The 15,000-nt window shown below is 38.8% G+C and overlaps 2 protein-coding genes across 2 annotated transcripts in view; both read right to left on the reverse strand.

The window, feature by feature from the left end:
• Window positions 1-4,408: 4,408 nt before the first annotated feature.
• Window positions 4,409-10,095, reverse strand: LOC138026189 (cysteine-rich PDZ-binding protein-like). The gene is made up of 6 exons (XM_068873412.1): window positions 10,002-10,095; window positions 9,830-9,895; window positions 8,131-8,185; window positions 6,519-6,598; window positions 5,402-5,419; window positions 4,409-4,616 (listed from the first exon to the last, which is right to left on the reverse strand). The coding sequence occupies exons 1-6, from the start codon at window positions 10,015-10,017 to the stop codon at window positions 4,552-4,554; spliced, it is 300 nt and encodes a 99-aa protein (XP_068729513.1). The 5' UTR covers window positions 10,018-10,095; the 3' UTR covers window positions 4,409-4,551.
• Window positions 10,096-14,490: 4,395 nt separating this feature from the next.
• Window positions 14,491-15,000, reverse strand: part of LOC138027579 (large ribosomal subunit protein mL49-like) — a 10,586-nt gene continuing 10,076 nt past the window's right edge. The window contains exon 4 of the mRNA XM_068875119.1: window positions 14,491-15,000. This exon is cut by the window's right edge and continues 1,172 nt beyond it. The gene's annotated coding sequence lies outside the window, so the exon portion shown is untranslated.

Here is a 15,000-nt window from a genome sequence, read left to right on the forward strand (position 1 = left end):
GGACTGCTGATTGTTGAACTTGAAACTTGTCCGGTTAAGGACGCATCTTAGAAACAGACAAATTTATGTGGCTAACTTGATTTAGCACTATACTTTTAAGGCTTAAGGGAAAGATGTAACGATAGATTAATGTTGGTAACCTGTGGTTACATCTGGGACCCTTTGGGCATGGAAACTAGCGGGAAAACGCCATCTTGAAATTCATACACTTGAGCATTTCATATCTTCTTCATTGACAACAAAAAGTTTGTTCTTGCAGCCAGCCAATCGGTAAAGTACTTTGCTTCCGTGGGCATACTTGTTCAAAACACCACCATTTTCATCGAGAAATTCGATGACGTGGAACTCCAGCATCTTTATCTCCATCTGGATAAAGGATAGCTACATCTTTAATAATCTATTATTGTTTCTTCACACTGCATTGGCATTGGAAAACACCAGTCAACATTTGTCCGTTCCACAAGCGTGTCATGATTTAATTGTGCTCCTTCCATTTTTTTGTGTTTTCATCAGAGTTACGTGACTCAACAATAGCTTTGCAGCCACTCATAGCCAACGCGATATTGAGTGCAATGCAAAACTCCATACCAGCCATGCTGTATATCCGGTCATCATGTGACCGGGTAGAAGGTTGATAAAGCAGTGGCTTGGTCAAGTCTAGCGATGCAACTGCTCTCATCTTTTGTGAACAAGAATTTGTCCTACATCTCAAAAATTTCAGCGTTAGCCTTGAATTCATTCAGTAATCCTTAGCCATACGCTCCTTCTACTGGGGGAAACTAAATCTTTCTGCAATCACCATGATTTTTCCAAACAGCTCGGACAAAAACATCCTTAAACAACTGGTGTACACTCGATGTGATAAAGGTGGCAATAAACTGGCAACTCTGGTTAATCATCTGCTAGTTGAATGACGTGGGGCAAGGAAGATACATAATTGAAGAAGAAGTGATGGGTATATAAAAACAACTTCTAAGGTTACGTGCTGCTTTACCAACGCTCTTGTTGTACCTAGATTGTACCTTTTCACCTGTTGTCTCACATAGGGATCCCATCTCCTCCAAGCAATCTGCTGGTGTTCTTTCCACCCATTCAGTCTCTTTCAACCTCTTTTTGGTGATATCGTTTACCTCTTCTGCCTCTTTGACGACCATCCAACCCGGCAACAACTCCACATTCTTGAACAAACACTCGTTGGCATGCTCTTTGCTTAAATCGTGTCTCAGTTTTGGAAAGAGCTCCTTTTGCAAGGTGATTTCCTTGTTGATAAGGTGCTTCTCAATATCTTCTTTCATAGTGTGAAGAGTCTTGGCCACCATTTCGTGACAGACCAAAGGTACCGGTCTTATGATTGAGCCTTAGTCATCATCTACATGTTAAATTGCAAGTGACGGAATCCTTTTTGTGGTTTTTTACATTCATTCTTTTGTTACAGTAAAACCCGCATACAAGAACATGTGGATTAAGAAAACCCAGGCTGAAATTTGTTAAAAAAAGGAGCATATATATAAGAACACATTCAACCTGAAAATTGAAAATTGTTATATAAAATTGTTCTTATATAAAAAAACTCTTCCCTTTTCAGTTTAATAGAACAAACGGTGTCTGTAGCTTTACCGTGGTATTGCACCAAGATCTCTGTATAAATGCTAGTAATTTCACTTGCTGTGTATAGCAAATGTACAACAACTGTATTTGGAATTAAAAGTCTTATAATTACATGAAAAATATGCAATAAAATGAATGTCACCATTTGTGTCTCAGGTTTAATTTTCTCTCAAAGTTATGTATTTCATCATAGTAACATTTTTTTAGAAGTAAAAAATTAAGAACACTTAAGAACACTTTCAGGTTGATTTCACCTAAAATACCCGATATATAAGAACCGAATCAGCCTGAACCCCGAAAATGGGTTTTCTTGTATGCGGGTTTTTACTGCATTCCGTGCAATCTAGACACTGTATATTTAATGACTGAAAGACTAAAAACACATCAAAGTTACAGTTTATAGCATGCTGTATATTTAGCAGTACTTAGGTATGCATAACCCCATGGGCTCAATCGCGACGATCGGTAGTTCACGGGCGCCAGGCGGTAGAGAAATGCGGGCAGCGGGTTCATTTTTCCTCAAGTTGCAAAGCTTTACAGCTGTAAATAGCGGTACATTAGTTACCTGAACAGGTGTTTGCCCTTTACTGATTCTAATATCCCTCAGCAAGTAAGCGGCATACCGTTTGCAACCAGTTACCACACCATCCTCATCATACACGCGCCAGTCACTCGTGAGTTCTGGACTTGCGGTCGTATTGCACGCTGTGCACGCGTCCAAAAATGGCTTTGCACGCACGAGATGTCGTCGAGTTCTGCCATACTCTGCAGAGTGGGTCATCACTTATCGACAGTTGCGACAGGAGAAAAAAATTGTTTTTATTTCCCTGTGCTAGAGACAACGACGCCTGGATACTTCGCAATAAATTGAAACTTAGCAGTGATAGGACGGCACTTCTTGTGTTAAGAGCATAACATCTCTCGCGCCATTTACTCCAAGATGTTACCGTTGGTGATACGACAACTTCAGACAGGAATACATGGGATAAGGGTCATTTTCGACCAGTCCACGAGTTTAGGGCGACATGTACTCGTAAATTGCTCACGGACCATCATAGTACACTGAAAGCCCATATATACATCTAAATCAAAACTTTATCTAACTGTTTTACTTTTTAGGCTTGTGCAGCGCTTTTAGACTTGAGAAATAAGCGCTTTACAAATTATTTCCCATCCACTATCTTCAAGGTTACATTGGTTTGAGCTTGGGGTGCCTGTGGTTCGTTTGCACGACCAATTCTCAGACGGATATTTCTTTTCATGCATGCGTAACAACACTTCACAACTTTAAAAAAAACCACACAAAATTAATACTATAATTCAATACTGCAAGATTTAATATGTACAGTAATATAAAGCAATCCTTCCTTACACAATTTTACAGCATTTGCAAAAGTTTTGATGAAACGAGCGGCGAACTTTTTTCCAGTACGTCACTTGATGTAGTTACATTTTTCCCTTCGAGGACCAGACCTGACTTGCTTAAAAACGTAGCTTTCAGAAGCAATCTATAACTTATTGCGTTAACGCAGAAGCCAACAAATACAAGAAAATTTTGACATTTCAGACGGGTGATGTAGCTTCTCTAGTAACGTTCATGTACAATGTCATTAGATCGCTACCCAAGCCAAAAACAAAAGACTATTAAAACAATTAAGGAGACTTGAAAACAACAGAAGCTTCTTACAATACCAAACAATAGCAGGTTACGCGAGCTACTACACTACTGTTTCAGACTACTATACATAGCATACATTCCGGAGAAGAATTGAAGCCCTGGTCAAACGACGCATAGTTAATTAAGGTACTCTATGCAACAACGGTGGCACCGATGAGCAAACGGAGTGGTAACGAATCCGATCCAACCAACCGGTTGATCCGCACATTTGACCTACTGTGAAGGCTGGTATCACTTCCTTCGAAGGAAAGTCAGTGGTTTCGCCCCTTACGAGTTCGCCCCGTAACAAAATTAGTTCGCCCCTTCAAATATATAAAATGTATCGCCCAATACCACTTTTAACTTTAACGGGTCGAACTCGCTACGGGGCGAGACCACCGGCGAAATTATTCAAGTTTTAAAATATCTGAAATTGCAAAAAACGTATGCGGTATACGTGTATGTCCAGAAATTAAGCAAACACTGGGTGGAAGTGAACAAGAAAAGAGACAGATTTCCTAATCAATTGCTCGCTTTCTATGCAAAAACTTAACTTTGATGATTTTACAACGAACTATAGAACGCCTGCACGGAGCGTGCCAAGGGTAAAGCAACCACTGTTGTCGATCGACATCGTTTTTTCGCAAGCTGCTAAAAGACTTTGCTGGCTTTCTGGAAATAATATTGATATCAGATAAAATAGCAAATATACTGAAAATCCTTATTTCGCTAGGGTTATCACCCCACTTTTAAAGGGCACGTTAAAGTGCACCTAAACCCAAATATTTCTTGTTCCTAATGTAAATCTCCCGTCCAAAGCAAACATATGCCAGCATTGTTACGCACAATTTCGCTTTTTCTGTGCCATGCAAGCCACATAAACTTGGCAGCACTAGCAGTAATTTGGACCCACGACCGTGATGCGAGAGGCATGGGTCTATTCTCGATTTTACGTCACAAACTGCTTTGCATTCCTATTTTCAAAGAATTTTTGCATTGCAAAGCAGTTTGTGACGTAAAATCGAGAATAGACCCATGCCTCTCACATCACGGTCGTAGGTCCAAATTACTGCTAGTTTTGATAACTTTGCGCTTATTGCTTGGCAGATAAAAAAGCGTAATTTGCGGTAAGAATCGTCAAACAAGTTTGCTTTCCGTGGAGAGATCAATATTGTACACTAAAAATATTTGGGTTTAGGTGCACTTTATTTTTTTTCTATTTAGTTTTACACTGTAGTAGTTGAAAACAATCCTTAATTAATGGAAATTGGTTTGATCACATCATCCTACACTGAGGTTTGTCTGTAGTTTGTCGTATCCAGCACTTGCTTTCCACACATCGCACAGATACCTGGAGATAATACAGTTTGGACAGTCAACTTTTGTTTTTTCTGGGAAAAATCAACTCATCGACTTCATTAATGATTGATTAAGGAGAAACTAAAAAACAAATGTTCCCTTTAAGGAAACGTCCACTCCTGCTATAAGGATATATATATTTTCCACCGAAACATAAGAAAACGTTTCTATGACAATAGAGTGAGGTGAAGTGAAGTGCATATATTAGTCTTTCCCCTCGGGGCTTTTCAGGACTAATCAACTTTTTACAATGCTTTATGGGGGACTTTAGCCAGACTACTTGTTATGCAGTTTACAATTATATGAGGAAGTGAAAGATGCCCCCGTCCAGAGAGGTCAGACCACAACACCGGGGACTACGACCCCAACTCTTATCGAATGGTGAGTCGGTACCTCCGGTTTACAGCCCTTATCCGAGAAGACTTGAAAGTCTAACCATTTGCAGATGTAATTACAAAGGCAGCACTTTCTGCTCAGTTATTTAAGACAAATGCAGTTTGTTTCAAGATTGATTGGGGGATGGAGGGGGGTGGGGGATAATGAGGGGAATTATTACAAAAATATCAGGTTAGCAACACTACCATCAAGACCTTTCACTAAGAGAATCTTCATCAAGTCAGTGTTATATCATATTCTCTAACTCTTGGATTTTCCTCGAGTTTGTAAATGTGATCCAACACTACCTTCATTATAGCACTTGCAACAAACAGCCCTATGACATCACACCCAGTCTACAATTTACCATGCACTGCAAATCAAAAAAGATGGCGTACAAACCTTTCTTGTAAGCACAACCTGACAGTAAAAGGTAAAAATAGAGATATTACACTTGTTCATAAGTGACTAAATACAATAAAAGGTCTAGTCATGAAATTAACATGTAGATCTGTCAAATAAAAAATCATGCATATATGGAATGCAAAAATGGCCGCCAATAAATTATTCTTTTGTCTTTGAGAAAATTAGTCTGACTAGCCTCGTTTTACAGCCAAAAGTCTTTCAATTTTACATGTGTTAAGCAGGCAAGTCACACTGATTTTCTCAAAGACAAAAGAATAATTTGCTGATGGCCATTTTTGCATTCGGTCAATGGCATTGACCCTAATAATAATTATTAAAAAGTGCAAGAGGAAGTCATTAGCATTCTTATCAGATTTTTTTAACTTCTGTAAACAGCCTTATGACATAAAGAAATCTATCGCTTCTATCTTTGAAAGTAAGAAAAAATATTGCATGGAGTGATGTACAGTATGACCAATGACCACTTTTAAATAACAATTTTAGGATACATTGTACCTCTGAAGTGAATCCTAACTGGAGTCTGATCAGCAGCTCTACCATTAAGCTAAAGGGAATCCCTAGGATTTTGGCCATTAAAAAGAGAGAAGACGTGTATTTAGCCTACCCAGACAGATCTTCTGTTCCATTTTGATGTCCTTGACACCCAAATTCTCAAATGATCATTCATTTTGTTCCCATGAATCTCCTGTTGCTTACCAATAGAGCTGTCATTACCGCTGGTGATCAGGGTTTGGCTCTTGCAAGAAGCAGTAGCATTGGTTTCTGTTAACTTATTTTGTACTGTCTCTTAGGCCTTTTCAAAGATCATGACGTCTTTTTATATTTTGTAAGACATGGTTTGATGTCTTTAAACAATGTCACTTACAATATTGTTTTTCACATTTTCTCTTTAAAATTTCGGATTTATTGAATGATTCTGTTAGACTTTATACAGACGATACCCTTTATGTCATTTGTTTTCCTTCAGATCCATGATTACCACACGAGGCTTGATTGTTCATTATTATTGATGGCCGTAACATGTCTACTGAACTCTTGTACAGTGTACATCTTGTTATTGCATGAACCACTAATCTCTAATGATATTGTTTACCTTGACAGTAGTGTGAATGAGGTTGATGGACAGTTTGTTTGCAGATTCGGCACTTGTTGAAGGTTGAATAGGGATTGAATCTATTAAAACAATCAAAAGTGCTTCACACACAAGTACATAATTATAATAAAACATGATTGCCTAGTTTTACATTACTCTGGTCAGGTAGAAGAGGCAGAAAGTGAGGGGAGAAGGTTGAGGAAAGATTGAATCCAACAATAGTGCTCAATAACTTTTCACGAAAAGGGAGGCTGTATGCTTCATTGTACCTCTAAATATCAACATTATTAGCCAAACAAAGGCTTCAGATGGCCTCTCCTTAGGCCGACCTCAATTTTAAAGGATGTTCGGTCAGTTTTAACTGATTGAGTATCCTTTAAATTTGAGATATGTACCTATTATAAAATAACATGGACACCCCTGTTTGAGTAATTTGTAGCAGCTATTAAATATAGTTGTCATGAATGACTGAGTGAATGAATCCTACTGATGATGATCATAATAATAATAACAATAGTAATAGTAATAATAATAATAATAATAATAATAATAATAATAATAATAATAATAATAATAATAATAATAATAATAATAATAATAATAATAATAATAATAATAATAATAATAATAATAATAATAATAATAAAGATAATACTTTTTTAAATAATAATAATATTAACCCTTTCACTCCTGTGGGGTTCCCCATTGACGAGTAAAATCGTCTGGCGTTAGACAGAGTAAAATCTATAAGTCTCATTGGCCCTTACAGGAGTGAAAGGGATTACAAAACTTTATTTTCAAGGATTAAAATACATAATATAAGTAAGATAACACCATTCTCTGTAACAAGAAAAAATACTACGTACAACCAATTATGTTATAATGATAGATACTGTACTCTCAAAACATTATCAATAATAATAATAATAATAATAATAATAATAATAATAATTTTGTTGTCAGATAGAAACTAAAAAATCAAATACTCTCCACATAATTTACATGTACATGTATGACCAAGTAAGTCATGCAAGCTTCTAGGTAAAGTGATAAACTGCATAAAATGTCAACAAAATTAAAGATTTTGCAGACTTTAAATTCAGTGACCACAACAACGACAACTGAAGCAGAGCTGCAGGTTTAACCACATACAACAATGTAATAATTATTATTAACCCTTCCCTTCCTGATAGCGAGACTTACAGATTTTACTCTGTCTATTGCCAGACAATTGAGTTTTATTCCTCAGTAGGGGTCGCTGTAGGAATGAATGCATTGACAGCATCTACCCTTGTTTTCAATCTAAGCATGGACATGTGATGAGAAAGTATGCTCTAATTGGCTGCAAATGTGACAAGTTTTGTCTTCAATCATTCAAAGTTTGAGAGATGTCTGTGCAAGGTTCTCTAGAATGGCGGCAAGAATTCATTTGATATCATAATCAAAGACTTTTGCTAAGAAATTGACCCTAATCTGATAAAGTATCCTTAAGATACTCCCAAACCATTGCACGCAAACGTTTGCTTAACAGCTGCCAAACTCAAACATGTTTTCCCACAATGTGTCCACGCTTAAATGAAAATGACGGTAGGTCCACTCAAAACCTTCTGACCTGTTCTTCTTCTGGGTAAGAAGCTTGTTCTCATTAACCTTCCTCCCTCCACTTTCTAAGGGAAACAAATTTACAACGGATTAACTTTGCTTCAAAGCTCTTCAAAATAACTTGTTCATAAACTCTCTGCGCTAAATTATTATTGTTAATACACTGTATATGTGTAAATGCTTTGTTTATAGTAGAAGTGGATTTCACAAAAAAAGGTAGTTTATGTTTAAAGGTGGTTGGATCATGGTAAGAGCCAGGCAAAAACGCAACTAAGTGAAATGTGACATGTTTTGATAAAAGGTAAACAGCAACAAAAAGAATGCAATCATGCCATCAATTACATAACATCAATAAGTAACCAAACTGGTTTTGACTGGTTATTATTTGTCATGCTAAATTAAAAATCATGACCTACAGACCCTTTGAATAGTCTTCAAAACAGTTCTTCCAAGCTTTAAGGGCAAGTGTTCAATTTTAAATAACAGTAATAAAATGCATAACACAATGATATATTGTTCACATTTCACTAAGATTGGTCATTGCACAGTTACTTCACTGCTAGGAGTCCTTTCTGAGTTAGTCGAACCACCCGTTTTGACACAAGCGAGCCATTCTTGTTCGGCCTCACTAAAGCGGGTCGTTGCACTGACTCAGAAGGGACTGCTGACAGTCTACAAAGTTAACAGGCTGCACCCACTAAAATAATATGAATTCAAAGAAACGCTTCAAAAGAAATATACTATACAAAGCAATTTACGGTCAACATCTATTAAAGTGTAATTTGTAGGCCATCATTCTATCTGTAATTCCATGTAATCCACATTGGCATTAGCGATCGACATGGGCCCACACAAGGATATTAAAAATACTCTGACCAGGGTGGATTCTCGAGCTCTGTTTTCTCCCCGGATTGATTATTAGCAATAAGGGGATATGGTACAATCCACGAGCCTGTGGGCATCCACGTTTTCAACTAAATAACCCCCCCGCATCACAGCATTAGGCGTAGGCAAAAGAAAGCAATAACCCTCGGAAAATCACAGGCAGCTCAGGCTCGGAAGATAAAAAACTCTAAGGATTTGTATGGAAATCCCGATAACAAACACTCAAAAAGATATTTACAAGCAAAAGTTCTCAATAAAAAAGCCTTTAATACTTTATTATCTTGGTGACTTTCTCGCTTTCTGTGCGGTTATTTGCTTGATTTAACACGATTGAACCGACTTCCCAGCTTTGCGGGTTATCACTCGTACATAAATAACGGAAAGGCTGGATGATGCCTTTAGAGGGGCATTACTAAACATCGAAACAGCGAAACAGCGACACAGCGAAACGAAGCACCAAAACACCATGAATGACCCTACCATACATCAAATACTAACCGACAAAGGTTGGATTTGAGATTAAACATCACTTTAGGCCTAATTGGTTATCACTCCTATATTAAACCTCAGTCTTATATCTGAATGCTAATCTCAATCTTAATGAATTAGGAGTAATAACGTTTTAGGCCTAATTACGCCTACAACGATATTCAATCTCAAATCCAACCTTTGTCGGTTGGTAGGCAATGTATGGTGGGGTCATACATGGTGTTTTAGTGTTTCGTTTCGCTGTTTCGTGGTTTAGTAATGCCCCCTTTAGAGGTATCAAACACACGCACACAACTTTTTACAAGTGGCAACACTAGACGAAAAATTAACTTTACCAGTTGTATTCCTTGCTCCAGTCTTCCATGGATCCGGGCATATTACTTTTCCAAGCTTTTTTTGACCTGTATTACCAATTCAAAACACACCAAACTTGACAATTATATATATAAATATATTGACTAAAGGCTTCAAGCTTTCATCATAAGACGAGGCCCGTAAACGCCTTACATTTATCGCAGACCATGACATCAAACTCAGTTCCGAGAGCTTTTTACAGAAAGACTTGACGTACCCAAAACACTAGTGGTTGTGTAAATCAACGCGAAATGTCCACGTTTTTGCAGTCTGTGCTCAGTTGCCAGGCCTTTAAATACAAACGAGGCGTTACTAGGACGTCACGCAACGCTCGTTCTTTGGGTTGCGTGACATCTAAAAAAAAAACGGCTGCTAAGGACACTAACACAAACCTCACTGCTTTTCTTATGTAAACAGAAATTCCTTAGCATTACCACGACAGGAGTTACATAAGAAAAGCAATGAGGTTTGTATAAAAGCAATGCCAACTCCAGCCTCGCTTTTATTAAAAGTAGACAATTTTTTTTAGGCAAGGGCCAGGTGAACAAATTAGAAATTCCGGATCTTGGGAGATCTAACCAGCCAATAATTTGTCGACTGAAAACAAAAGGATGAGGATATATATATTTTTTGTTTTAGCAATGTTTCGTCAGGCACGGCCTCGCTTCTTCGGGGAGTTAAATGATTTGCTGTTTCAATTTTTTGAAATTCAATTGTATAAGATTACAGATAAATATTATTTACAATTCTTCTCTTTTTTTCATACCTTTTATATTTTTTATGTTATTATTATTATTATTATTATTATTATTATTATTATTTTTATTATTATTATTATTGTATTTATATTTTTATTTTTATACTTTACATTTTTATGTTTTATAATTATTCAAAGGCCTGGTAACTGAACACAGAACTGTAAAATGGGGAAAGCACTAGATAACATCGACCTTAACCTGGTGAGCCATATATGCCGCTCACAAAGTGGAACTTTTAATAATTAACTCTTTTTTTTTTTCTTTAATTTTCTTTATACCCGTTACAGGATCCGTTCCGACAGTGGGAAGAGCGCCGGAAATTTGTTAGCTACAAGTTGAAAGACTGAAAATCAATTCGCTAACAACAGGTCCCAACCTGGGATAATTTATGACATGAAGAAAATTACTGTAACGTCTCGAAAATGACCGGTCTATTGACCGTTTTATGACTGAAACTCAGTGTTGGTTCTCTGCTCTGCACCTAGAGGTTTTCTCCGGGTACTCCAGTTTCGCCCCTCCTCAAATATCAGCATTTGACTTCATTTGCGATTATTAATCTCACTTTACAGTGTCCCCAATTAGTTGTCCAGCGCTAAACAACTAGACACTCAAAAAAAGTTGCTTTCCTGTCTCTGGTCTTTCTGTGGATGAATTTCAGGACCTACCGATACAATTTGGGAAAGTTGTGAAAGCTAAAAATATCAATCGATGCTGTGCTATTTTGTTGGTAGGACTGGGTGGCCCGACACTTAATAAAAAACCTACGAAGTGAGAATTGGGTGTCTTCCCTTGTCATGGAATGGTAGAATTATCCAGAATTCTTTTTCGGCATGAAGGAGGCAACTTGAGTAGCACGAGACTGTTCCCCATCAAATGGCAGAGGAAAAAGTAGCGATCAGATTTCTAGCCAGATACTAAGGAGTACCCCTGGTGTGTGCTGTTAACGTAGACTTTTGATTTCTGAACAAGTTTTTGTCATAGAAAATTCGTGACAAAGAAGTGCTTTTTTCGTTGTTATCCTGGTAGCGACAAACTGGGGCAGCTTCTGCAGGTACCGGAGCACAAATTACCGGTACGTAAGACAAAAGAAACGAAGACAGAAACAAAATAACTCCAACGAAAGACTAATCCCAAGTGACCAAAAACACAATGCTTTCCGGTACCTGCAGAAAGACCCCAAACTGGCCTTTCGTAATTTCTTGTCAAAGGAACGGTATAATTATGTTATTCTTGCATGTTTTTTTACACCCCTTTTTGACATTTTCATACTTTACATAGTTAGTTTTTACTTCATATTCATTAGCAATTGAAGATTAATTAGTTTCCTTAGCTTTTTAGTTTTCTGAGCATTCTTCATATCATCGTTCTATCACATTGGTTTCAAATTCACTAACGCTTTCTTCTCAGGTGTTCGTGCAACTTCTAAGTTTAATTTTCTTTCTTTCCATTTATTTGATAATAAGGGTAACAAAGGGGGAGTCAGGGTGCCTTAGTGGTTATCAACCGTGACTTCCATATCTGTGACCCAGGCTCAACCATCGATTCCGATGTCGTATGTGGGCTGCGTTTTAGTCGATTTCAATCTGACTCCGAGGGTTTTCTTCTCGACAGTTTATTTGTTCTTCTTTCTGTGCGGTAACCAAGCGACAAAAACAAAAGAAAAATTTGTCATACATGATGGAACCATGCTTTGAATGAGCAATGGGAAGATTCGTGTTTTTCGTCCCTCGTTTACACCCAAACTGATGGGTTTTGCTAAAAGCAGGCCCGCGGCCCAGCGGCCCGCGGCCCACGGCCCGCCAAGGCCCAGCGGCCCGGCGGCCCGAGGGCCCAGTGGCCCGCGGCCCGCCACGGCACGGCGGACCGGCTGTCCGGAGGCTCGGAGGCCCGGTAGCCCAGTCCTCATTTTCCACAGTTTTTCTGTCCAGCGGTAAATCCACGCGCATGCACAGATCTGCATCGGGTTTGGGCGTGCAAAATGGACGACGGTGAGTTTGAATTCGTTTACCATTTTAATCATTTGAATCCTTGTTTCTGTTTGTTGTTGTAAACAGACGAAAACAACAGAGAATGACAACATTTTTCACTTAGCAACATGCAACGAAAGAAAGGATCGAAAAGGATTGAAATGATTATTAAAATGGTAAACGAATTCAAACTCACCGTCTTTCATTTGCGCGCCCAAACCCGATGCAAATCTGAGCATGCGCGTGGATTTACCGCTGGACAACAAAACTGTGTGGGCCTCCGGGCCACCGGGCCGCCGGGCCGTCGCGGGCCGTGGGCCGCGGGCCGCTGGGCCTTCGGGCCGCTGGGCCATGGCGGGCCGTGGGCCGCGGGCCTGCTTTTAGCAAAACCCAAAACTGATGGGCCGCGTTCCATCGCAGATCGAGACTTGCGGATTCCGAACCTCTGACGCTTGATAACGCCAGCTGATGGTCCCTACTTTGTGTTTCAGATAACCCCTCTTGCGTTTCAGATTTCATCCTGAATTTTTACCTTTTGACCCTCGACCACAATCGTTTCTCCTTGTAGAGTCCCAACAAGGGTCTGTTTGTCCCATTTCAAGGGAAGGAAAGACTTGTTATCGTACGCGTGTTTCTTCTTTTTAGGGTGGTGTCAATCGTTCGAAGAGTCCTGAGACAGATACTGAGCAACCAGTTTCTATTTGGAACCAAAGCTGATGTGGCCTCAAATTCATAGTCCATTCCTTTTACACTCTGAGTCATAGTTCGAATCGACGCGTTGTAATTTTACTGTCTCAGCTGCTTCAGCAGAACAGTGCTTTAACTCCTATCCGAAGCCCTCTCATTCTCCACAGGTAAAGGCCGGGATTGAATGATGAGCATAGAAATAAAAACACGAGGCACAGATCTATCACCGCCTCGACTTCTTCAGTTCTACCAACGATGAAACGCACCACACTCATAATATTAATTGGAAGGTAACAAAACAACCCCAAAGCAAGGATCATAAAAAACAGAAGCAAGCGACTTCCTGAATTTTGTAATGTTAATCGCTGGCTGGCCAAAGATTTGAGCAAAATGGTCTCCCTGAACTTGTCGCCGATGCTGCCGAATAATTTCAGCTATTCTTGCAGCAATGTTTAACTGTTCGATGCTCAATCTCGTACCCAGAGTCCTCGGGCTTTTTGGCCAGCGGGCGCTCACCCGCTGACCAAGAAGCACGAGGACTCTGGGTACGAGATTGTTCGATGCCAAGAATTGACGCTGCGCGTAGGCCAATAAACGGAATGGGAATGAGGAAGAAAATGATACGGAAAATGAAGAAACCAGGACGTGACGTTGCTAACGATCCTCTAGTCAAAAACTTCCATCGTTCTAGTGACATTAACGTCATAAAAAGTAATGTAACCATACCAAAGTACACAAGGCTGATATTTCCAACCTCATCGACATTGCGCACACTTGACTTCGTACAACTCACTAAATGCTCGGCAACGACAACAGGTTGAGTTACGAGGCCTGTGCAAATATCCGTGATCGCCAGACAACATTGGAAAACGTTTTCTTCCTGACCGCTGCAAGGACTCATAAGGCATTTCCTACGACAGCGACAGGAGACAAAGCAGCAATTAATGATCATGAGACTTGCTAATGAGAGGCTGTAAAGAGGAAGATCCTGTCTCTTGCCAATTTCTATACTGTTTTCGCTGAAATTAACATTGCAGAGCCTCAGACAAATAGAGGATATTACATGGCCGCGCGAGGATACGAATTTTATCTTCGAGTGCTGAAAGTATCTCTCACGAGTGAGCGAAGCTCACTCGTGAGAGATACTTTCAGCACTCGAAGATAAAATTCGTATCCCCAAGCGGCCATGTAATGTTCTGTTTATTATACAGATATTGATGAAATGTCTAGATTTAAAACAACTTGTTTTATTAATTTTCGAAATGATGAAAAATTGTTTACCAACCACTAAAACACGCATGTTGTGTAACATGAAACAAGATATGAAAGTTATGAAAAACAAATCATGATAATGAAAATTTGCAATAAAAATGTTAATGTAGTAGAGAAGAATTATTAAAGCACAAAAGTATCGTACAATGAAGAGGAAGCTCGCGTTTTATTGGCTAATCGTGTTCGTTACCATGACGACAGCTATATCCTCACATGTGAAAGATAAAAATGATACGTTCACTGCGCGCGGTGAAGATATGATTTTTTAGTAATAGGAGAAATCCTGGTATTTCATCAATATCTATTTAATAAATTGAATTATTCACCATGACCTCACTCATACCAAATTCAGATCAGGTGAAATATTAGTAAGAGATAAAAGTTGCTTCAATAAACCTTGATCAAAGCAAATTTCTTGCCAATGGCATCACACTGACGCTTACCCTAACGCTCTTAGTCCAGTTTCTT

This window comes from Montipora capricornis, chromosome 12 (genome assembly GCF_036669925.1).
Source record: "Montipora capricornis isolate CH-2021 chromosome 12, ASM3666992v2, whole genome shotgun sequence".
NCBI classification, from domain to species: domain Eukaryota; kingdom Metazoa; phylum Cnidaria; class Anthozoa; order Scleractinia; family Acroporidae; genus Montipora; species Montipora capricornis.

Bases quoted from the DNA above. Each gene is read 5' to 3' on its own strand.
- LOC138026189 (XM_068873412.1), bottom strand. The intron at 8,186-9,829 runs GTAAAGTTAATT...TGTTTCCCTTAG, and splicing joins TGGAGCAAGGAATACAACTG to AAAGTGGAGGGAGGAAGGTT. The intron at 6,599-8,130 runs GTCAGAAGGTTT...TTGTTTTAATAG, and splicing joins CTTACCCAGAAGAAGAACAG to ATTCAATCCCTATTCAACCT.